At 43.6% G+C, this 25,257-nt stretch overlaps 1 protein-coding gene across 2 annotated transcripts; it reads left to right on the top strand.

Moving 5' to 3' along the window:
- The first annotated feature begins 1,405 nt into the window (after positions 1–1,405).
- Positions 1,406–24,927, top strand: LOC124238449 (nuclear envelope integral membrane protein 2-like). 2 transcript variants are annotated; one of them, XM_046659419.1, is made up of 10 exons: positions 1,406–1,568; positions 9,464–9,579; positions 13,677–13,908; positions 14,046–14,118; positions 15,482–15,575; positions 16,398–16,512; positions 18,124–18,349; positions 21,556–21,732; positions 22,443–22,600; positions 24,584–24,927. In XM_046659419.1, exons 1-9 carry the CDS (start codon positions 1,463–1,465, stop codon positions 22,579–22,581), a joined length of 1,278 nt encoding a protein of 425 aa, XP_046515375.1. In that variant the 5' UTR covers positions 1,406–1,462; the 3' UTR covers positions 22,582–22,600; positions 24,584–24,927. The 2 variants fall into 2 exon arrangements, with proteins under 2 accessions (XP_046515375.1, XP_046515377.1); XM_046659421.1 differs by having other exon boundaries at positions 22,443–22,604.
- Positions 24,928–25,257: the final 330 nt, after the last annotated feature.

Genomic DNA, 25,257 nt, shown 5'->3' with positions numbered 1-25,257 from the left:
CACACTTGGATCGGGGCCTCTGCTGTTTCTCTGGTGACAGTCTGCAGGGTCAGACAAGGTGAGAGCTCAAGTAGTAACAGTTTATTTGTAAAAATCATCCCCCTGAAGAGTCCCTTACAAGGAGATTTCTGAACTTTCTAAAAGCCATATATGGGTACGCATGTGGTGCCAGAAGTTTGAGGGCAGCTGGTTAAACCTTACTTTGAAGCCAGGGAAAGTCTAGCGAGTTCTACTCAGACCTTTGGGGAAAATGAGGCTGTGTTATTTTTAGAGGATGATTTCTGTCACAATTGGGTTCTCTGAGGTACCTCAGCAGAAAAACAGAATTAGAAAAGAAGAAATGACCTTTTGTTCTGGTAAATGTTTAGTATGAAATATTGAATCATATTAATGGGTTTCCAGAGCCTGAGAAGGGTCTGTTTTTTTTTTTTTAAAAAAGTACAGTATAATATTATGAAGGCTTTAAGTTCTGTACTAATTATCACTGTTAAGGCCACTCTATTTTTCCAGTTTTATTGAGATACAATTGACTATAACATTATATTAGTTTTATGTGTACAAAATAATGATTTGATATATGTATGTATATATTGCAAAATGATCATCAAGTTAATATCCACCACCTCATAGAGTTACAAAAAATATTTTCTGAGAACTTTTAAAACCTACACTCAGCAACTTTCAAACACACAAAACCGTATTGTTAACCTTAGTTACCATGCTGTACATGACATCCCCAGAATTTATTTATCTCATAACTTGAAGTTTGCACCTTTTGCCCATCTTCACCCATTTTGCCCACCCCCACCCCCTCCCTTTGGCAACCACCAATCCGTTCTCTGTATTTCTTTTTTAATGCAAGCTAATCTTAAGGGATAGTCTGTTACATTGGTGAGGGAACGTTTCAGAGCGTCTTTATACTACAATGTGCTTTGTTTATAAGCTTGGACATACAAGTCAGTGTTATTTAAGCAAGCAAATTGCCAATTTGCTATTGCTGTTACAAACAAAAAGGAAAATGAGAAACAAAGACAAAAAGTAAAATGACTTTTAGTTATAAAAGGGGAGGCTGCTTAAGGACCTTCCGTTTTCATGGGGTGTCACTGACGGGAACTCTTGAGAACCGAGCCCTGAAACCCCGCAGGCCACGGGTCAGGAAAGTTTTAGGCAAAATTCCCAGCGGAGCGGCCCCCCAAACCCCCCTGAAGCCCCCCCAAGTCCACGCCCCGCGCCTCCCCGACCCGCCGGCGGGGGGTCAACCGCCTCCGGGGGAGGACGAGGCGCCGCGGGCGGAGGCGGAGCGTGGGGCCCGGCCTCTTCCGCCCGGGAGGCGGGGCCTCGGCCTGGCGGGCTGCCTGCCCCGCTCCGCCTCCTCCTCCCTCGCGCCGTTCCGGCCCCTCTCGGCGGCGCCCGCCCTGGGGGTGGGCTGCAGCCGGGCCGCGCGGAGCTGAGCGCGGGCGGGATGCGGCCGCCGCCTGGGCCGTGGTGGCTGCTGCTCTGGCTGCCGCCCTGGGCCGCACGGCCCGCGGCCGCGGGGCGCGGGGAGGAGGCGGCGGCGGCGCTGTCAGGTAACCGCGGGCCCCGGCGGCGGGCGCTCCCCGGCTCCACGGGCGCCGAGGCCCGGAGGCGGGGGCGCGTCCCTGCCCCGTGCGGCTCGCCCCGCGGGTCGACCTGCCCCGGGGCGTGCCCCCTCCTTCCCGATCCCTCCCGGTCTGTCCCCGGCGCGCGGGCGCGTTAAGACGGTAGGCCCAGAAGCACCCGCCAAGTTCAAAGTCTGGCCCAGTTCCCGCGTTTTACCGGAGAAGCAGCCGAAGCTCGGAGACGTTTTGATTTGTCAAAGGTCACACAGCTAGTCACTGGGACGGCTGGCCCTAGTCACGGGGTCAACACGGGGCTTTTGTGCAGTACATCAATTTATGTGGAAAACCTTATTTCTCTGTCTAGCTGGTCCTTTGGATTTAAGACCAGAGGAGGCAGGCGCTTCGGCTTTAGAATCGGACCAAAATTCCCCCGCCCCTGACTGTGACCTGGAGCAGCTTAGGCTGCTGGCCACGTGCCAGACGGATGGTGCTGGCTCCCAGGCTCACTGATGCTTACCGTGTGCACGGCGTCTGATACATAGGACACAAGACGTGGTGGCTGCTCCGAGTGTCTGCCGAGGGCTCTCCGATCTGGCGTGAAGGGGAAGCGAAGGGGTCTAACTCTAGAACTGCTACTCATTTGCTATGGGCTTAGCATTTCTATTTCGTTTTTTCCCCATAAAATCCTTTAAAAGATTTCCTGGAGTCACTGTCTGCCAACTTCCCTTCATCTCACTGGCCACCTCTGGTTGCAAGGGAGGCAGCCAAGTGTGGTATTTTAGCTGGGCACAGTAGCCCCCGACCCCCTCCCAATAAAATCAGGGTTCTTTGTCTAAGGATGAAGGCAATTTAGCAGATCCTGCCAGAGCTGCGACTCAGGGCAATCTCGCAGTGAGTTACACCTTGGGGAACGGCTCTACCCGAGTCTTCATTGAACAGACATTGGTTGAGTGTGTGCTACGTGCTAGGCAGTATATTGAAAAGTACAGTTAAAAGTGCTTTAACTGCATTATCTTATTTAATACCCATAGTAGTCCTATGGGAGTAGGTACCATTTATGTACCCATTTTACAGATGAGGAAGCGAAGGCTTCGTAGTGACAAATTTACTGGTGAAAAAATAGATCACAGATCTATCTAAGAAGGGAGGTTTCTGAGCATGGCAGCGGCCAGAAAATTGTAAGTAGCCCTGGACCAACACCCAGAACCTTGAGTTCTTGTTCACTCATTACATCCAGTCACCCACTTGTAGAATTACCTTGGTCCAGGCATGTAATCTTTGTGGACCATGGTTTTCTTAGTAGTAAAATGAAGATGTTCTATTGCTGAATGGTTTCCAACGTTTTCCTCACCTTTTTCTTTGCCTCAGTGAACTCAGTGTTTTTCAAGATTTTGTGTTCCTACATTTTGTGTTAACTTTTCTATTTTGTTAATCAGAGAGACGGAAATGCTTATCAGAGCTTCCGTTCTGCCTGAGACTGGCAGGATGCCCACTGAGTTGATAAAATCCTAGCCCACAGCTAAGAAAAATGGCATCATCTGTGGTCTTATGGCGACACTTGCCATTCCAGGTAGACTTTACACGTGGACAATGAAGCATCCTACGTCCTCTGGTGTGCTAATGATGCCACACTGGAAACTCTGGACTAGACTAGATCTAAGAACCATCACTGCTCTAAAGCCTGCGGTTTTATGAGGAACTCTGAAATCAAACAGCTGGTATTTCCTTTCATAAAATAGGACCCATCTATAATGTGAGAAGGTTAGATTAGATGATGCTTCCTGTTCTAAAATTCAGTCTCGAACATACACACCCTTCCTTGGAATGGAGAACATCCAGACGGAGGCCAGCTTTCTGTCACCCTATTTGGAGGAAAGTCAGAGGCAGTTGACAGAGGAGGGGCAGGTAGTTGTCTGGCTGAGAAACTTCAAGCCAAGAGTCACTCGTAGATTGCTGCCAGTGGGTGAGGTCCCTGGCAACTGGGATGTAGTTGTGATCAAGTTTGGGCCACTGCATTGAATTCCCAGGCTGGAACAATAGCAACAGGCCGTGTGAAACCACAGCTTTCAGATTCATCTACGGAGAAGAAAAATCAGTACCTGAAATTAAAATCTGATCCAAATGTGCATTAGCACATGCTAATTTCAGTTTCATTCTCTATGTACTTCTTGGGGAAACGAAAATCAAGATTTTATTCAACTCAGGTTAAAAAAAACTAGGGTCAATAGAGAAGTTACCTTTGTAACTCCGGTGCTGCATGCTGACTCCTTTGAAAATGTGAATTTATATAATAATATCAAAATCCAGAAAATAATACCCAGAAAAGATCTTCTGTTTGAACTCTGAAGAGTTAAGGTTTGTTGGTTTTATTTTTGTTTTTCCTATTCTTCTCCCTCCCATTATCTCAAAAGAAAGTAGTTATAGCCCAAATGGAGAAAATGGCAGTCTAATAAGTGATTTTATTATTCTGTTATAGTTTCACCTGAAGATATTTTTTCCCCATGTGAGGGCCATTGAAGGTTAAATTTTCAGAAGGAGCATTGCTGAAACGTTTTTATGTTGCAGGTTGTTTAAGATCTGAGGAGTGTTTGTGCTTTTTTTTTTTTTTAGCATATTCTGTACATAGGTTTAAGCACTACCTGCCCTTGTCTGAGGTTTTGACTGCATATTTTTACCTTATTTGTAGCTAAACTCTTTTAACTTAAATATATATACTTATACAGTTAGGAAAACTAATAAATGGCAGCAGTACAACAAAGGAGTAACTTTAAATTTAATTTATTAGTTAAAGCAGGTGATATGCAGCTATCCCCTTTTTTTATGTGAGATATGTAGTCCTAAAATTGGATTAATTGAATATTTATAAATTGAGTGGTATTTAAAATGAACTAAGGGCTCTCATTGGTTAAGCTGACCCTGACTTGAGTCCTTTGGTAGTGTAAATAACTGTGCTTTGTCCTGGCCGCTTGGGCACAACTGAACGGAAAGGTGCTCTTCTCCAGAGGTCAGGTTTGCTGAAAGAGTAAGGGGAGCCTGCTGAGGACTGCAGGGAGTCAGGAAGGCGACAGGCATCTCATGGCTTAGAGACGCAGCCTTGCTGGGGTAGCCATGGTATGGGTGGCATTCAGGGTTGGTCCTGCAGGTATTGATAAGTGCTTGGGAGATCAGACATAGCTGGGACAGCCTGCACTTGCAGATCTTTCTTCTGATCTGAATCGGGTTTGAGGAAGTGACTAGCTAGGTTGTGGGGCACCCTCCAGGCTGGAGAAGTGTTCCAGCCTCTGGGGAAGCAGTAGCCCTCCCGAGGCAGGGATTATTCTCTTCTGACCAAGTGAACAATTATTATTACATCTTAGCGAATCCCTAGAAAGTCCCTTTTGTTTTCTGGACTGCGTTGTAAGGGGATTTTGTTGACGTGATATATTTGGATTTGCCTACATCTACCAACAGGAAGTTCCATCCTAACAGAATGAATCAGCAAAGACTAAGGCCACAAAAATAAATGACACCTGCAGACAGGCAGGCAGCCTCGCAGCCTTCCGTGTCAGGGCTTGAGCAGGCGAAAGAGTTCAGATGAGCAGTCAGGCTGGTGACATTTTGTTTCCCACCCTCCGATGGAGGTAGAGGAAGTAGAAGCTGAGCAGTGAAATGTGTCTAGAAGAAATTTGCTGAAGGGAGGAGAGGCCTAGGGAAGACACAACCTGTATGAACAATCTCGGATTTAAAGATCTGGTTCTCTTTAGGAAGGCAGTGGGCCAGCTGCGATAACAATCTTGATTGTTACAAGTCACCGGCTTGCAGCTAGTCCAACTAGCCCATGGCTTAAGGTTCCCATGAACTCACTTGGAGCTAGGCTTGTGGCTTCTTGTGGCTGTGAATTTCTAGTTCCTTAGATATTGAGGGATTCTTGTGTGGGTTGATTGAAATGTATTCACCTCAGGAGAGAGGTGATAACAATTAGGGCAGCTAGAGGACACCATGCAATGCCACCACCTTGTCTATAATTTCTCTTGTATTGTGTAAATTTGACATGACTTCACCTCAAAAGCCAGAGGCCACTCTGGAGAATTCCAGGGGAGACACTGCAACATGCTTTTAGTAGTGTGTCTGTAGGTGTCAATAGTCAGGGCAACCTCCCTCCATCTGTACTTTCCTTAATCTGGTTGAAGACTGAGGTGAAATTCAGAGCAAGTTCTTGTCTTCTAACTGGGAGGTCCTTCACTGATGTACCTTCTATGAGTAAAACAAAAACAAGCTTATTGCCACCTCTTGCTTCTCCCTGCTCTCCTCTGTCTGGTAAGGAGAAGGAAGAGGGTCCCTAGCCTGGGGATATTAAGGGTTATAGCTCTCACCCTCTAGGAGAGGGTCCACTGATGACCAAGTAGATAAGGGGAAGTGTAGCGTGTGGGTTCCGTAGGTGGGGTTCCAGTGGACCCGGCTGGACATGGTGTCCTGTTACATCAGGTTGCTTCAAGGGGAGGGCCAGAGTGCACTTCCTTTTGTGGTGCTGACTGGCACTGGCCAGGCTCTTACAAAGACTGGCCAGGTTTTTACTGGCTTGGCTACACATGTCCAAATAACCCACTATTCCTCTCAAATTACAACATACCCACAAAAGATAAATATTTAAATGCTGGGGATACAGTAATGAACATGCAGTGTCCCTACCTTCATAGAGAAGGACAGAGTATAAACTAATAAATACATATGTAAGTGAAGAAAAAGCAGAGTAAGAATAAAGCAGGTGAAAGGGGTTGGAGTGGGCCATCTTAGACAGTGGGGTCAGAGGCCTTCCTGAGGAGGTGACATTTGAGCAAACAAGTTATCGGAAGGAGCAAGCTCTGCCGAGATCTGGGGAAAGCGGGTTTGCAGGTCGAGGAAAGAGCAAGTAGGAAAACTTGAGGCATCTTGAGGTCAGGAGGGTTGGGGTGGCTGGAGCAGCTGAGCAGGAGGGAAAGCGGCAGAGAGAAGGGTAGAGGGAGCAGGTCCTGGGGAGGAGGGTAGATTTTATTATTGGTGCGGTGAGCAGTCATTGGAGGGTTTTGAGCAGGTAAATGATGTGCTCTGATTGATGTTTTTAAAAGATCTGTGTCCTGATTAGAGAATAGGTTGTGGGGGGAACCATAGAGGCGATTCTGGAAGCAGGGAGACCAACTGGAAGGCCATTGCAGTAATCCAAGTGCAAGAAGACTGGCTTGGACAACAGAGAGGCATTTACTCCTAAATTCAAACTATTGCACTCTACTTAAATTGTATCATCTTGCTCTTAAGATTTTCGGATATCAAATGGTTTAGGAGACAGTCTTAGAACCAAATGGGAAAATCTTCATTTGAAGGTAGCATTTGTTTGCAAAGCTCGGGCCCCACAAAGAGGATACTCCCTCAGACCACTAACCAGAGGGTAGTTCACTGTTCTTATGGGAATCAATTCAGCCCTTGAAGAAGTGGAGCCCAGCACGAGAGGGAATGCAGGGACAGCCCTGGAGACACCCACAAGAAAAGCCCCTAGCACTGGGTGTGCCTGTGGTAGGAGGAGGAGTAACCCCGCAGAAACAGCTGGCTTGGAGTTGAGCTTCTTATGACGGTCTGGGACTGCTGGCTCTGTGGACCTTCGACCTCACGCTTCTCACCTGCCCCACCAGGATGCACTGCCTTTCCAGAGATAGGGAGGAATTCCTTTCTTTTTGAGGAACCCCACTATAAACCCCACTCAACTCTAGTACCCAGTTCAGCCCCTGTTCCTGCTCAGAGAGCCCACAGGAGGCTATGCGGTGTCAGAGCGTGGGATTCCAGAAGGCCAGTCCAGAGCACTTCTAATCCCACCTGTGCTGCTCACTAGCTTTGGGCTTTTCATGTGTTTCAGTGTGTTCTTATTGCAGTTGCTCAGGCTCTTGCAGGTTTTACACTGCCTTCTTTGGCATCATCTTTCTACAGTTAACTGCCAGCCCTTGATGTCCTGGGAGCGTCCTCTCCCTTGTGCAGCCCTTGGCCAGGAGTCATTTACCCAAGTCTGTCTTAATGCTGAGGATGTTTTAGTCAGGACGGGGACCTATCTGGGCTTATTCAGTGTTATTCTCCAAATGAATGTGATCATTGACTAGTTATTACTCGTTACTCAGTCCTTCCCCAACTTTAGTGTAGCAGGCTGTTCTAGCTTCGTTTCAGGTTTTTCTGGAAGACAGCTGACCATACTTTCCTTAGAGGAGCCAGGGGCAGGGCATAAGGCCCATTTCCCTGTGTGTCCATAAGGTTCCCTGATCCTGTTTCCTGTTGACAGATGTGATGACACCCTATCCTGGATCCAGAAAGAATTATGAGTTTCTTCTCACTTCATTTTAAATTCAAATACAGTGGCAGCCACAGAATAAAATGAACCCCATTACTTTATCCTTTTCTTGTGGCATTTACCACATTTGCCCTCTGTAGTACAGCACTTGTCCCTCTATGTTATATTGTATTATGTTGTATTATATATTATATATTATTTACATATTACATATAACACAGACATATTTATACACTCATGTATGTATCTACCTCTGTCTCCAGCCAAATTTCTCCTGTGCAGCAGACCTGTCTATCTTCTCTTAGTCCCACCAACCAAAACTCACTGTGCCCGAAATCAAACTCATCCACCCTCTGCCTGCACAAGCTTATTTCGGCTCCGATGTTCCCTATCTGGGTGAGGGGCCTCACCATCTCTCCAGTCGCTGGAAAATTCCTGTCGTCTTCTTGCTTTCCCTCATCTAATGTTGATTCCGCTCCTAAGTGCTCTTTAAGCTGCTCTCTCTCCCTCCTGCGTGGTTCCTTTCTTGCTTAGATTACTTCAGGAGCCTCCTTCGTGGTTCTGCTTTCAGTCTTCTCTAAGATTTCACGTTCCTCATAGAAACCTCTGCATTCCTGTCACTTCCGTATTGACCTGGTTATTCTCTTTGTTCCTCCAGACCCATTCTCTGCCCTTCCCTCCCCTGCTCAGGGCCTAGAAGCTGACGTCTGTGGATTGCGTCTCCTGGGCTTCTTTGCCCTCTGGCCTCCCAGTGGCTTTGGCCAATGAGAGGCACTGGCGGGAGGGCAGGAGGAGAGGCTGAGGTGCCCATACCCTCACCCCACCATTCCACTGAAGTTTTAGTAGTGATTCCGTGAGACTTCTGTCCTCGGGGCTCCAGGAACATTGAGTCGCCTTTGCCGTTCCAGGCCTAGGGGTGTTAAAGGCTGCCTGCTGTTGGTGCCTGGGAACTTCACGGTGCCTTACTGTTAATGCCTTAACCCTGCCCACGTCCTCACTGAACGCTTCAGTTCAACCCTTTGGAGTGTCTGCAGTTTGCTGCGGAGACTTTGATACTCACCTAAAACCCCTGAGTGCTCTGCTTTCAGCACGAGGTCCATGCTCCTCAGTGTACTAGCGGCCCCTGCTCACCTCTCTGGGTGCAGGTGTTGGAAATCTTCCTGTATTCCCATACTCTGTCCTCAGGAATGGCTGAACCACTTCCACGGTTTCCCTCATCTCCGTGGTTTTACACACACTTGGTACCCCACCCCGACTTCTGTGCCATTGCCTCCGACTTATCCTTCAGGGCTTCGCTCATGTTTCCTCTTCGCCAGGAAGCTGCCGTCAGTTCTTGCCCTCTCTTCAAGATTGGAGTGCCTATTCCCTCTGCTCTTATAGTGCCCTCCGTATGTCATCAGAGGATTGACACTGAACTGTGATTTTTTTATCTTGTCTCCTGCTGGTTGGAAAGACTGAAGGACTATAATTAGTTTGTGGGAGAATTTATGGGTCAGAAAATGTAAAAATGGTTACCATTATCCCTGTGAAGAAAAAAGAAAAAAAGATCCTGGGCAATTAAATGTTTAGGAAATGTATTCCCTTTTCCATCTCTCAGCTCCAAGGTGTAAAACTCTGAAAGAAATGGATTTAATTAAAACTTCTGAACCAGACTGTTACTGCTACAATCAAAATTCCCAAATGGAATGGAAATACATATGGTCAACCGTGCAGGTAAGAGCCTACTTCTACATCATGTCTTAGGAACAGGGAATTCAAATGTACTATTTCAAGAGTAAAGAGTAGCTTTTGTGTGACGGAGAGCTGTGTATGAAAGCTCGCTTGGGGAATACGCACAGTGGCTGAAGGGGAGGCGTGTGTGGGAGGGGACATTAACTCTCCATACTTCTAATCAGCTCTTCAAACCACTCCAAATAGATATAGTATATAAGTGCGTACAATGTGCTTGCTTTTTAGACACAGCTCAAGACAACACCCTCTTGCCTGCTTCCCAAAATAATTGCTACCCCAAGCACCTCTATATAGAAATTCTGAAGTTACCTCTGATCCCAGGTGTAGCCAAGATAGTAGTTACTCTCAATAGCCTAGTACTTTCCTTCATTCAACATTTAACAAATATTTATTGATTACCTACTAAGTGCCGAGAACTATTCAAGGCTCTTAGGGTACAGCAGTGAACAAAACAGAACCGTGCTTGTGTGATGTTTATACTCCCAGTGGTGGTGGGTAGGATGGGGTAAGCCATAAATGTAAGAGAAGAAAATTATGAAACCAGTAAGTGCTATGAAAAAAGAAAATGTGGAGTAAGATAAGAAGGGAGAGATGGGGGACAAGTTATAATATTAAAAAGAGTGGTCAGGGTAGTTCTCATTGAGAAAGTGACATTTGAGGAAGATTTCAGTGAAGTTAGTGAGTTACCAAGAGAGTACGTGGGAAGGAGTGTTTAGGCTGAGGGAATAGCCAGGGCAGCATGGCAGGAGGCACATGATGTTGATTTGTACCGTTACTGATAGTTTACACCACTTGGATCACTTGGTTAAGGTGGTATCTGTCAATTTACAAAATTTTGCCACTGTAAAATGACTATTTTCCCCTCGGTAATAAATGAGTATTTTGAGGAAATAATTGAAACTATTCCTTATCAAACTTTTCACCCCCTAGTTTTATCATCCATTGATGATGCTTGTCTGAATCAAGTATCATCATGATGTTTATCAAATGGTGGTTTTCTGACTGTGTTATTCCTTCTACATTCATTGGCATTCTTCTATAGGGAAGACATTTTCCTCCTCCAATTTATCTTTATTCACATAGTCTCATGGATTGCCAGTTCATTCAGTAGACACTTGTCCTATAATTTGAGCACTTCTTTACCTTCTGGCAAACAAGATGTTCCAGGCTTATCTTGTAATTTCTTAGACACAGCTGTGGAATAATACATTTTTCCAAGGAGCATTTAGTGTTAGTTGTGTTTATTACTACTGGTATATCATTGTCATACGTGTATATACACACTTATACACCTGCACACATATCTATTTCTCTCTATCTGTTGAAAACCATGAGTTCTGATATCTCCAGTACCACTGGGTTCATCCTAATCTCCCTCCTTTCCATGTTTGTAACTTCCTTCTCTGATAGGGAGAATCTTGGTTCCCATTATCCTCAATATATTGATTTATTTGCCTAATTCTAGAAAACACTGAAAGTAATTTCAGAATTACTAAGCAATACTATTGTAAAAAATAAACCTAGTAACAGGAGTTCAATATATGTTTACAGTATGTTTTATCTTTAGTTTGAGTGTATGTAGTCTAAACACTGTGCTCAAAAGTTACTTGGGTTAATTCATTCCCACCCACCCCTCCTTCCGTGTTGTTATATTATTCATTTGAAATCTATTTGTTTTTATTCATTTCTGTTTCAGGATTTTCCCCCATCCTGGTTGATTTTATTATCATTATTTTTTAGTATGTACAATATTAATGTGGCTGAAAAGTCAAAACTCTACACAAAAGTATTTTCAAAGAAGTGTCACTCCCCCTCATTCCTCTACTCATTCCTACCCCACCCTTGTAGGTAGTCAGTCTTATTAGTTTTGGGTATATCCTTCCTGTGTTTCTTTTTGCAAAAGTAAGCTGTGATGCATATTTATAGATGGTGCTTAAAACCTTGTGACTAAGGAGTAAATTTAGATGGAGAAGAGAAGAGGACCAACGACTGAGCCTGGGTCAGTCTTGTAGTAAGAGGTCAGGGAGAAGGAAGGGGCGGGCAGAAGAGAGAAGAAGTAGCAAGTGAGGAAGGAGATGTCCAGGGAGCCCCGGGAAGAAAGTCTAACGAGGAGGAGGGAATAATTGGCAGTGCCAAGTGCTGTTGACAGATCCAATAGGATGACTGAGAAGGAATTTGCTCTTTGAATTAGCAACATGGAGGCCACTGGAGACCTTGTCAAGGGCAGCCTGTTGGGAATGGAAGCCTGATTGAAATGGGTTAAAGGGAGAATGGGAGGAGAGGAACTGGAGACTGCAGATATTGGCAACTTTTAAAAATAATTTTATTGCAATGGGAAGCAAGGAAATGGGGTCATAGCTGGAGGGGAAGTGGAGTAAATAGAAGGCTTTTTGGGTTTTTTTTAGTGGGAAAAATATCAACATGTTCGTATGCTGATAGGAATAGCGTAGGAGAAAGGGAAGAAGTTACTGGGGCGATGTCCTTGAGTAGGCACAGGGGGATCAGATCCAGTGCACAAGTGAGGGGCTTGCTTTTAGAATGGAGCATGTCAGTCTCTGTGGCAGAAGGTTCCTCCCCACAGGCAGGAAGCAGAGCATATGCCAGCAGATGCTGACAGGTGGGTGAATACAACGATAGGAGCTGGTCGACATTCCCTTCCGATTTCTTCCATTTTCAGTGACGTAAGAAGATCATCAGCAAGGAGTGAGGAGTGAGGAGGGAGGAAGTGTTGGGTGTTGAGGAAAGAGAAGTTGTGAAATCGTTGTTGAAGAAAAACTAGATAGGAATGTGTGGTATGATTGCCTGCAGCTTCAGGTCCCTCTTCAGGTCTCCAGTCATGGGTTTGAAGTGAGAGCACTGTGTGTTTCTCCGGCGCATTTGGTGGTGCAAATGCAAGATTGGAATAGGTGGAGGGTTGGATTTTGCTGGTGGGTGTGACAAAGCAAGAGGGGTGCAAAGGAGTCAAGGGATCATGCAAGAGAGTGATTTATGATTGATCATGGAATTTAGCTGGATAAGAAGGGGCTAAGGATATATCCCCTGTGAGGAGCAGGGGAAAGATGGGAAAGATGCTTGATCCGTGGTGGGGTCAAAGGCCTGCTGGGGTCGGGGTGCCAGAAGGGGCACGCTGGAAAGATAGGAGGTAGTGGTCAGCCAGTGGGACACGTGAAACGCAGCCTGTAAAGGGGCTGCAGTTTGGTACTGACAAGATCCAGGGTGTGGCGGCCATGGGAGGGATTAGCTGAGGTGGGTGGAGGACAAGGGCATACAGAGAGAGAGTTCAGGGAACCGAGAGGCCAGGGTGTTGGAAGGAGTTTGCTGTGTATGTTGAATCCCTGGAAGTGTGACAGGAAGTAGTATTGAGTGAGCAACAGTTAGCTAGGCGCTAAAGTCCAAGAGAGATGAGGGGTAGATAGACAGATGGACACATAGAGGGTGATATCACCTGCTGCCTGAGATTCAGAGGTGGTGCTCTCACTCCCCTTTCCAGGCTTGCCCTACTGGGACAAAGAAGAAGCAGAAAGGGACAAAGGCAGCAGAGAGTTGTCATACAATCATCACTGGGTTGTCACCATCTGCTTGGCACTATAGCTAGTGCTTTGTTGTGAGACTTGAATAGGACCTGAGGTTCTGGTCCTCCCTCAGGTGGCATGATGAGAGAAGCCGGAATTATGTATGCTCTGCTGATCCAGAAGAAGGAAGCGCTTTTTCTCAATTGCAGTAGAAAGTGGTAGAGATATAAACCCTATTCTCATTATGTTCATAATCAAATAGTTTGCCACCTATTACTTTCTATCTCATTCTTGTTATATGTCCCTTGGCCACAATAACTTGCCAGAAGAGGGAGTTAGCCACAACTTGGGAAGAAACATCCACTTTCAAAAGTGTGGTCCAGCCTGTGTTTGAAATAAACACACATCTGTTGGTCCGCTCCTGGGCTCAGAACCTTATCACGTACATCTGAGTGTTCTTTTCTCAGCCCATCTTGGGCTCCCTGTACTCCTCTGCTCATGATTTTAAGAAGCTTCTAAGAAGTTTTAACTGCTGTGTTTGTGAGGTTTTTTGTTCTTGTTTTGTAGATGAAAATTACCAGTTCAGGCCTGCTCAGTATTGTATACATCACAGAAAGACATAGTTGCCAGTATCCAGAAACCATTCTAGCTTTTATCAAATGTGTGATTCATAACTTTTGGACACCAACGGAGACTAACGAAATAACCCTCATCATCAATCCATATGGGAAGACCGTGTGCTTCTCTGTGAAGCCTGCCAGGAAGACATTTGTCTATACAATAAGTGTGACTCGAAACAGTAAGTCTGTTTTTGTTATACTTCACTTTCTGGATTCAGTTTTTCTGGAGTGACGTTTCAATAAGTGGACTTTTCTCTTCTTTCACTAACACTGCATTGACACAAAATCTTCGTGTGTTTGTGTCTTTTTACTCCAGCTGTGGATTTCAAACTCTTCCTTGTGTTCTTGGCAGGCGTTTTCCTCTTCTTTTATGCAAAGACCTTGAGTAGGTAAGTATTCATTTTTACTTTCTTAACTTTGTTAATGAAAAAGAGTAAAGGACCCTATGCTAAATATTTCCACACTAGTTTGTAGTTCTTGATTTACGTTTTGCAGACAATAGGTCTGAAGATACTGCTTGAAAGGCCTTTAAAACCAAGAACAGTTATTTGTATAGCGTGATATGTATATATCACACAGGGCTTTCACATACATTATTTTGTATTACATATTAATACGGTATACATTATTTTATTTGATCCTCTTAACAACTGTGTGAGCTCTGTATTATCGTTCTCATTTTATAGATGAGAAAACCAACATCCATAATCACATGACGTTCTTGCCAGGGCTGAGATTTACACTCATGGTTTCTGATGCCAGATGCCTGCTCTATTACATTTGAGCTGCCTCCAAGATTTCTGGTTCTGATATAGAAGGCTGAATTTAATAAATATCTGATTCTCAGATAAACATATTTTCCTGGTATTTTGTTTATTATAACTTCTTGTGAAAAAAGAATCTCTGGGGGGCCGGCCCCGTGGCTGGGTGGTTAAGTGCGCACACTCTGCTTCGTTGGCCCCGGGTTTTGCCAGTTCGGATCCTGGGCGCAGACATGGCACTGCTCACAAGGCCATGTTGAGGTGGCGTCCCACATGCCACAACTAGAAGGACTCACAACTAGAATATACAACTATGTACTGGGGGGATTTGGGGAGAAAAAGCAGAAAAAAAAAAAGAAGATTGGCAACAGTTGTTAGCTCAGGTGCCAATCTTTAAAAAAAAAAAACTCTATCCAATAATATTTTACTTTTTAGCTTGCTGTTCTTAACGTTGTTCATTTTCTTTGTAGTGTAATCAAGTGTTTTTAACATCATCCATGGTCTTTATAAACCGGATATTGCTTACATAGCCTGTGGAGTAGAGCCTGGACCCAGAGGAGCTGGGCTGCAAGCCTGAATCCTCCAGTTAGCAGATGTGGAAGATTGGGGAAGGAAAGTCGTTAACTTCTTGGTGCCTTAGTTTCCTCCCCTGTAAAATTTAGGCACGGATAGCTGTTTCACAGGGCTGTTGTGAATGCACAGAAAGCTTTCAGACAAGTGCTTGCTACATGATAGTGCTCACTAATTATTGTTGGATCAGATTCTGAGCATAGACTATAACTCAGACATTTTGTTTTGAGTTAGTGGCAAGCTATTTACCATAAATTTCAAGTACAGATTTCATTTTTAACAGTTTAGGATGTAATTAAAGCCACCATCTGAGTTTTTCTTCCTAGTATTCTTTATGGCTACTGTCATCAAGTTAAACATGTTTTTAATACCGAAAGTGTGATTTGGCATTTAAATGGCTTTTATCTGCTTGTCTTGACAGAAGCCCTATTTTCTATTACTCTTCTGGGACCGTGCTAGGAGTTTTAATGACATTAGTCTTTGTCCTCCTGCTGGTGAAAAGGTTCATTCCTAAGGTAGGCATACTATGTACAAATGAATAAAAAATGGAAACCGTGATCTCATAGACATGAAACACTGATCAAAATTAAGTCACATTGATTAGGACAGTTCCTAATTCAAACCATATTTCTACATTCTAGAAACTGGTTTTAAAATACATCTTTTTCTGGAGATTCCATTTTTATTTGTTACTATACACAGGCTTAACTAATTCTTAAGTTTTGGCAATACTTTTTCTGAGACCTTTTTATTAATTCTAGGTAATATGTTTTTCTTATGAGTGACAGGGGCTGATTCTGTGCTGAGTGGAAATTTATCTTGGCAGAGCTGAGGAATATCGTGATGCTGAAGCGTCGGGGCCTTGAATGACAGCATTGCTACATCTGGGGATTTCCTCATTATTCTTAGTTCCCCAGCACACCTTCAGTAAAAGGATGCCCTGCACTTAGTTGAGAATAAGTAAATACTAGCTCATGATGATAATGTTGCAGTTGCTCTGATTAAAGCTTGCAACACCAGCAATACTTTGAGATAAATTTCTTGTTTAGAACAGTGCTGCTCCAGCTTTAATGTACATGCCAGTTACCTGGGGATGCTGTTGAAATGCAGATTCTGAGTCAGGAGTCTGCAGTGGGGTCTGACAGTCTGCATCCCAGGTGATGCTGATGCTGCTGGTTCGTGGACCACACCTTTAACAAGACTCCAGAGAGTATCTTGAATTGACTTCAGTGCAGTTTATGTAGAAGTTTCTAATACAAATGGTTTATTTGTTTATTTCTATTTTTATGAGAGTGAATGAACCAAAAACTGTGTCATTTATTTTCTTCCACACACAGTATAGCACGTTTTGGGCTCTAATGGTTGGTTGTTGGTTTGCTTCAGTTTATGTTGTGTGCCAACTGATGGAAGATCTGAAGTGGCTGTGGTATGAAAACAGAATATATATATTAGGTAGGTAAATGTTTAAGAATACGGTCTATTATTGGTAAAGCTGAAAAGTACAACTGGAGACCTTCTTTTGACATACATTTCTCTCCAGCATCTACATTTTCATTTTAAACTAAGGAGAAGTGCTGTTAAAAGTAATATTTTATTTTCTTCCCATAGTTGGTGATTTCAGTTCATTAGATTTCATTTTAGACTATTTCCCTATGATGTCTTTCTTAGTTTTCTGTACTAATCATCAAAAGAGCAAAAAAGTATTTGTCTCTCTTCACTGCATATGCTTTTGAATTGTGGTTAAGCTGTCACCACATCTAATCTGTAATGAAAAACTTTCTCTAAAATATGGCTCTTCATTTCTTTATGTATTCAGTATGAAAAGTAAGAAATCCAAAATATAAATGACTAATGAAAACTTGACTTTTCAGAAGCAGGATATTAAGAAACTGCTTGTTCTTCTTGTTTCATATTACCAAAAACAAAAAACAACTATTTAAAATTGTTTGTTTTAATTGGGAAATAATGAAGAATGGAAGAATCTAGTTTCTCCTAAACCCTTAGCACCATATTTCTCACATAAGTCCACCTACCCAAAAGAAAAACAATCAATTTTTGTTTTACTTGAAGATTTTAGTTTTTAGCTCATTTTTCTTTTTATGCTAAAGTATTTTAAAGTATATTACAGATATCATCGTATGTTGCCTTAAATACTTTACTAAGCTTTTCTAAAGAATGAGCGTTCTCCTCTATAGTTAAATAACTATTAAATATACAAAAATTAATAATTACATAAAATCATCTATTACCTAGGCCATCTATTACGCAGACCATGTTCAAAATGTCCTTGATAGTTGTTTTGAATAAGCTAGGATGTGGTCGAGAGCCACAGTTTGCATCTATTATATCCAGTAAGTCTCTTTGAATCCATAACAATTCCTTTTTTATCACAGTGATATGCTGGAGAGACCAACCTAGTTGTCCTGTCACTTTCTGGATTTCTGTGATTACTCCTTTGTGGTATAATTTAACTAGTTTCTCTCTCCTCTGTATCTCCTAAACTGGAAATTAGATATGAGGCTGCTTAGATACAAATGAAACGCTTTTGGTGGAACACATAAGAGATGTGTGGGTCGCATTGCATCACGACAGGGGACACAGAATATCTCATCGTCCCTCCATTACTGATGCTGACACTGAGCGCTGGATTAGGAGGGTCAGCCTGATCTCTCTGCTGTACAATTACATTTTCCTTTGGTGACTAGAAAGTGAAAATACAAAATAAGGTTTGTAGCTGACGGTGATATATGCTGAGGCTTTTTCCTGAGCAAAGCAACCATGATGACATTTGCCCATCTAGGACTCTGGGCTGAAAAACAGACACACTTATACATCATCATAATTTATTATATACATGCTTCATTATTAGAGAAGACAGCCTCGTATCTCACATGGAAGTAATAACTAGCTCGACGTGCGTTTTTCAACCTGACTTCATTGGAAAACGAAAACAAAAATGAAGATTTCTTGATATGTTCTTAGCTCTAAGTCAAGGCTCTGCCAGCATTTGCACATAACTTTTCAAGTTCAGATTTATATTGTTTTGCATTCTTCTGCTTACAGGCTATGTCTTGATGGTTGGATTTCTCAGTTTTGCTGTTTGTTACAAACGTGGGCCCCTTGCTGACGAGAGGAGCATAAATCTTCTGACGTGGACTCTGCAGCTCCTTTCCCTGCTTCTCATCTATTGTGGGGTCACCGTGCCTCACTTCTCCTACGTGGTCATCACCCTCCTCCTGTGCTCCAGGGGTCTGCACTGCCCACTGAAAGCTTTCTGTTATATGAGGCGGTGCGTATCTTTTATTTTCCTTGTGAATGTGACACTTTGAGTTCTGGTTTTATTTATCATTTTGGGGGATATTTTGGACACATCATATTTAATCTCATAATTAACCACGTTTCATCTAGAGATTTCCCTCGGAGAGAGGGGGAGGCTAGAGAACTTACACATCTGATCCTATCTCCATTTCTGGTCCTCATTCGTCTTTCAGAGGTGCACTGCCAGCTCCTAGGTAATTACAGCTCACTCAGAATTCAGTAAAATCAGAGGCACAATTGCTTGGGCTCTGGGTTGCCCACAATTTCTACTTTTATTCTGCATTTCCTCTCATTATCAGGGCCCACAGCTGCCTTAGGGGTACCTGTTGTACTTATGAAATGAGTGAGGGAACAGAAATGAATCATAAATGATTGAAAGGTATTATTTATATTTAGGATTTTCTTTCCTCTTAGATTTTAACTTAAGGCTCAAGCCCTTCGAAAATACAGAAAGAAAGATGCGGTAACCTCTCTTGTCACAGCTTTATGATGTCTCCTCAGTCATTGAGTCCAAGCACCTGTTTTTGTGTCAGGTGCACAGATAAAGGAGAGGGTCCCTCCCCTTAAGTGTACTTGTTGAGTCATAGGCACACATTTCTATATCTTTGAAATGTTAAAATAGGCCTGCCCAGGGACTTTGGCATATAGAGAAAGTTCAGGAGAGGTTCTGGAGGAGCTATTACTGGACTGAATCTTAATAAATCAAAACAGCCAGATGAATAAATGTGGGAAGGACTTTCCTGACAAGGAGAAAGCCCAGTTTGGTACCATCATGAGGCAGTGAGCGAGGCGGGCATTGTCCAGGTTGTGGAGGCCTTGTAGGCCATGCTAAGGAGTCTAGTGTGATCGTGTACATGGTACAGGCAGGGAACCATTGTGCATTTTCACCAGCCCTCTCTGACTCCTGCCTAGACAAGTGTTATAAATCCAAATGCTTGGGGCCCCAGCAGGTACTGAGTGAGTCATGCCGAACAGGGGCGAGGCAGTGGGTCAATCATGAGGACTGTGGGAAATTCTACATTGGAGCCTCATTGAACAGGGTGCAATTACCGCTCAGCGTGAGCTGATTGTTGCCAGGTGAGAATATGGGCCCTGCCTTGCCAGATCTGTTGGTTTTCTAGAAAATCTGGGAATGAGGATTAGAATGTGAATTCTCATTATTTTTAAATGTTGAAAAATAGTCTGAAAATAAAAATACATTCAACAAGCAAAAATCAGAGCAGAGACCATGAACCTCATTGGGTGGCAGGATGTGGGCCCTCTGGCTTCTGGCATGGAGGAGGATGGTATAAGGGGAGGCTCTGGGGCAGGAGACCAGTTATCAGACATTGTAGTGATCCAGGCAAGAGCGGATGAGGGCCTGGAGGAGGACAGTGACACCAAGACTGAAAGAGGGAGTTAATATTTACGAGGTAAACGTGGCTCTGAGGAGGGAGAGTCTGTGGTTACTGGTAGTTTATGGGTCTGGTGACTGCCTGTGTGGCAGATGTCACAGGGTTAAAAATGCACCAGTGACAGGACAGGGCCCCTATGCAGAGGACGTTGGCAAGGCTGAAAGGCCCCAGCACCAGGTCGGAGGGCTGGTGCTGGCTGGTTCTCTTTGCCCCGTCTCAGAGGCATACAGTGACTGGGATTCCCCACGGTCCCTCTGCCAGGAGGAGGCTGGCCACTCCACGTCCTCCAGGCCTCTGCTCCTTTGCCAGGTTTGTGGGTGGGGGCAGGCAGGACAGAATTCCTTTCTCTTTCCCTTTAAACATCCAGCCGCCCTGCCAAGAGCAAAGTGTATTCTGTCACCTGCATGATGGTTCTTTTATGTACTTGCTGTGCATTCTGCTAACATGAATGTAATAATCAAAATGTATTATAACTTCCTCAACTTTTCATTTTGCTGGTGAATAATTATGTGAATAACTAGGAGGTAAAACAGGAACATATGGGTTAAATAATAAGCCAGAGAAATAGTACCTTGATTTGTGAAGTACTTTCTAGTTTTGCAAACAGCTGTTTGAACATATTTTAATAATATATGCTAGCTACTCTTTTGATTCTCCTTATTGCACACATACTGTAGGCTACTCACTGAACTAAGCACTTTGCTCACAGTACCTCGTTTAATCCGTCCAGTGACCTCATGAGGTAGATGTCGCTGCTTTCATTTGTTCATACGAGCAAAGTGAGGCTCAGAACTGCTCAGGAATTGCCCCGGTTGACACAGTGGGTAAGCCTCAAAGGCAGGACTGTGCCCGTCTTCTGTTCGGAGGCCAGGGTTCTCCTCTAGGGAGACGAGGCTGGGCATCCAGAAAAGGGGAAGGAGAGAATGTCAGCGGTTCCCTAATCCAGCTCATCAAACACCAGACAATCTTCAAACGAGAAAAGATTTTTCAGGTCCCAAACCTCAAGAAAACATATGTTTAAAAAACCTCCTGGTAACTCTGATGTTCACTCAAACTTGGGAATCTCTGGTTAAATTAAATTTAAAACCACACAATAACATTTTTAAAAACTCTGATAAATATATCATACATGTTTTAAAACCCTATCATCATTACTATTTTTACGAGATTTTCCCTTTGGGATTTCTCTGGTTGGGAAAAAATAGTGCAATCACGAGCCCCTCAGCATGTAGCAAAGGAAGAATCGTTAGCAATTATTGTACAAACACAACCTTGTACAATCTTGACTCCCTTTCCCTGGGATTAGTCAGCATCACCACCACTAGGGGGAGGCGATGTCCCACAAATCTGTGCTTTTCCGTCTAGAGAGGAGGTGGCGAGTGAGCCTACTGGGTCTCCAAAAAAGGACATCTCAAAGGCCAGCTTCTGTTAGTGCCCGAGAAAGTCAGCAGGCCAGGCATAAAGAAAGCAGACTTGTAACTGTCTGACTGTGTTTAGAAATCACCGAGGAAGAAAAATACAGTTAACATCTCTATCAGAAACTGATTCTCAGATGCCTTAGGACGTTATTCAGGATGGTCCAGGAAGAGGGGAAATGTCCCAGCAGGCTCGGCCTGCATGTTCTGTGTACCTCAGTCACGGTAATGGCAGTAAAAAGTGTATAGTATGATATAAAGGAAGTTAAAGATTACTGTCTAAGAAATGTATTTTTACAAATCTCAAGGGTTGACTTGACCAATCACATATGACCAGGAACCTAGCAACCAAATGCCACATGTTTTAGGAAAATGAAGAACTGGTTCACATCAGAAAAGCTGGTGGTTAAGCATCTTACTGAAGACGAATACAGGGAACAAGCCGAAGCTGAAACAACCAGTGCTCTGGAGGAGCTGCGCCAAGCCTGCCGCAGGCCTGACTTCCCATCGTGGCTGGCCGTCTCCAGACTCCAGGCTCCTAAAAAGTAAGCGCTGCTCAGCTGCTTGGACCACAACCTGGGTTAGAATTATGTAAAAATAATGTGATGGTTTGGTACAGATATTGCTGACTAGAAGCAGACTACTTCCCTAGATAACAGATGGTGTAGGAGCTGCCAGAGGTTCCTGTTGTTCTTGAGTGCTCTGACTTGCCCAGAATAAATATTGATCTGCTGCATTTTATAGGGCCGGCCATAAAGGTAACTTCCATATGGGAAGGAGAAAGGTGGAATGGGATGTGTCACCTGCTTCTCATTCTGCTAGTGTGGAAAATGACTTTCAAAGTTTACTAAGAAAGATCTCTCTGCCCCGACATCCTTCCCTTCTTTATAGCTTTATCCCAAGAACAATGCCTTCCAACTAAATATTGAAGGTGAAAAGTATTGACACCAACATAATGAATGCATAATAAATCTAAGAAGAGCGAGAGAAGAGAAGGCATTAAAAAGCAGGAGTAGGTATGTTTGGCAGTCCGCAGTGCTTAGGGGTTCGCCTGCTTCTCTGCCCTTCCCCTGAGTGTCTCCAGAGGGGTCGCATAAGCCTTTCCCGTCTTCACTCCCAGGGTGTAAATACCGTCCTCTGTTGACGCAAAGTCAAATTTAATTAAAGGGATAAGTAGCAAGGGAACGTGTTATCTTCCAAATAAACCCTTCTGTGATAACATTAACTTTATTGAAAACAAGAAAAAACTTATTAGGTTTGCAGACTTTGTTCTTGGAGGAAGCCACTTGTCGCCTGAAGAGATCAGTCTTCATGAAGAACAGTACGGCCTTGGGGGTGCCTTCTTGGAAGAGCAGCTCTTTAACTTGAGGACTGACAGTCTACCTGCGCACTGACTTCATTCCGGACAAGGAAGTGGGTAAAGGGCAGGGATCCTGTTAGTGGGCAGAACCGTTCTAGGGGACAGTGGCAAAAGCATTTGCTAGGGAGAAAAATCAAGTCATTCTGGAAAGGAAAACTGAAACTATACAATACTGAAGATAACTTATCATTCTTGGCCAGTTCTGCTACTTACTGTACCACGGGTGGCTGCCAAGATTCGTGAGAGTCATCACCACTTTCCTTGAATGCAGACTATCATTAGGAAAAAGGGAATCATGTTGTTCTTCAGGGGGCCAGTTAGCATGAATAGGTGCCTTGGCAACACCAGGGCATTAAATATTCTCTTAATCCCTAGAACCTATGTCAAAAGAGTGCATTGCTCTTCCCACGTGTTATCAGTATAGGTGCTGGAAGAGACCTGAGCTGTGCTGGACCAGTGTTTTCCAAAGTATAGTCCACAGGATGCTATTGAGTGTTACTCAGTGAAGGGATTCTGAGGTCAACTAAGATTGATACAAAGTTAAACAAATGTACTGCAGGACTTCTCAGAGCCTTTAATAATGCCAGCGTGCATTGTGAATCTACTAAAGAGAAATTGTGTGCAGCAGTTTCCAACTTAATTCGACCACAGAACCCTTTTTCATGACATTAATATTCCTTGGAACATGTTTGGAAAATGCTAATGATGGAGGAATTGAGGTTTGGGGCGGTTACATAACTTGTCCATGACCACAAAGCTATTGAGAGGCAGCACTGCGACCAGAATTCCAGTCCCATTGTTTCCTATGACTCAGGTAGAAGAAGAGACCTTTTGAGGTGACCCGAGGGGCCATCTCCCTACAGCCTTGCGTCTCACAGTATTGGTGACTTTATTTTTTTACTAATGGCCAACTAGCTATTTGATAACTGTGATAAAGAGGAACATTTCCTGAGATTGTATTTTAAAGTTTTGATAAGACTTTTATAGACAAATATAAGGATTAGAAATTAGAATTACTTTCTATATATTTTTGTACATTTAAATTAAGGGCACTCTTGGGACATTTTGAGTTGACTGGTCCATTTAAAAAAATCGTCTAGGGGGCCAGCTTCATGGCTAAGTGGTTAAGCTTGCGTGCTCCACTTCAGCAGCCCAGGGTTTCTCCAGTTCGAATCCTGGGTGCAGACCCAGCACCACTCATCAAGCCGTGCTGAGGGGGCGCCCCACATAGCAGAGCCAGAAGGACCTATAACTAGAATATACAACTATGTACTGGGGGGCTTGGGGAGAAGAAGATAAAAAAAAAAAAGATTGGCAATAGATACTAGCTCAGGGCCAATCTTAAAAAAAAAAATTGTCTAGTTATATGTTTGTAACAATTTCCTACGAAACAGATTTGTGATCTTTCTTACAGAGAACACTCCAGTGAAGTGAGGGACTAACCTGAGGAAAGGAGACCAAAACATATGTCTGAGACAAAATCTGACATGGCAAAGCTCCCTCAGGGCTAAGATGTTGCTAAGTTGATTCTCTTTAAGAATCTAACTCCGGCCTTATTGGTGGGATCCTAAAGAATAGAGGCGTAAAGAATGAGGAATCTCCTTTTACTAGAAGAAGGGTTGTGGAGCAGGGACATATAGATAATGTGGGCACTGCTTTCCTGAGCCAAATTTGGTAGAGTTTTTCTAAATTGTTGAAAAAGAGTGTGGCTACCCATTTGGAACTTTCTAGATTGACTTTCAAATGCTATTTTCTCTTTGAAGCAGAGTGTCAGTGTTGTACAGGTCTCTGTTTTTGCCAGACACCTTTTACTATTAGGAGCTTTGCTATTTTTGTGAAACACACTAAATTCAATCTGTGCTTTCACAGACACTTTGCTTTAAAAGAATCAAAGAAGGTGTCTTCCATTCAGATAGGTGATGATGATGTTGACAGTTTTAAAAGTGTAAACAGTTCTAGCATCATTTTGGTTATCGTTTAATCTGATTGTTTTTTATAATATTATATTTATTGATGATATATTATAAATGTATCAGATGCCTGTGCTCACCACGTTCACCTCCAAGAGGCAGTCTGTGAACCACAGCATGTGTGTGTGGATAACACACGAACAGTCTGCTCAGTCCCAGGGGACCTTCCAGCCGGGACAGCCACTGGGCTTCACCTGAGCCAGGGTGAAGTGATGCTGATGACAGGAGGAAGCAGCTCCTAGTGGGCCAACAAGCTAGGTGCAACCATCACAATAAAAACTACTAAGGAGAGAGAAAAAGAGCAACAGTCTTCCAGGATATTGTTTTTCATTTTATTTTTAGAGGAAATCATGAATTTGTCAGTTTCTGTTATATGAGTACTGTGAGAAGCTAAACAATTAAAAGCATTATTTGTGATATGGTTGGTGTGTTTCTGTTGTGTTCATTTGACTTGGGGTTTATTATAGCACTGATTACAGTTCTGATCCCCATCAAGCAATATACAGATAACTCCCCTAAGAGATCTGTTTTCTCTCTTCCTTCCTCCCTTTCTTTCTCTCTCTCTCCCCCTCCTCCCTTTCTTTATGTAAAGGCATTTAAATGGTTTAAATGACCTTTCAGTAAAATGTCTCTGCCCTTCACAGGTGGTTGGAAGTTGGATTTGTGCTTCACACTGCCATAGGTGTGCCATTATGGAGCATAACAGGACCCTTTGTTGTGGTATTGCTTACCCTGTGTGC

The sequence above is a fragment of the Equus quagga genome, chromosome 4 (assembly GCF_021613505.1).
Source record: "Equus quagga isolate Etosha38 chromosome 4, UCLA_HA_Equagga_1.0, whole genome shotgun sequence".
NCBI classification, from domain to species: domain Eukaryota; kingdom Metazoa; phylum Chordata; class Mammalia; order Perissodactyla; family Equidae; genus Equus; species Equus quagga.
The sequence above is the reverse complement of the archived record's forward strand: the minus strand, read 5'-3'. Positions and strand labels throughout refer to the sequence as shown.

What these genes read in the sequence shown, in the direction of transcription:
- LOC124238449 (XM_046659419.1), top strand. Translation starts at nt 1,463, where the DNA reads ATGCGGCCGCCGCCTGGGCCGTGGTGGCTGCTGCTCTGGCTGCCGCCC. An exon ending in GGCGGCGGCGGCGCTGTCAG is followed by an intron (nt 1,569 to 9,463) that starts GTAACCGCGGGC and finishes TCCATCTCTCAG; the next exon opens with CTCCAAGGTGTAAAACTCTG. An exon ending in TATGCAAAGACCTTGAGTAG is followed by an intron (nt 14,119 to 15,481) that starts GTAAGTATTCAT and finishes TTGTCTTGACAG; the next exon opens with AAGCCCTATTTTCTATTACT.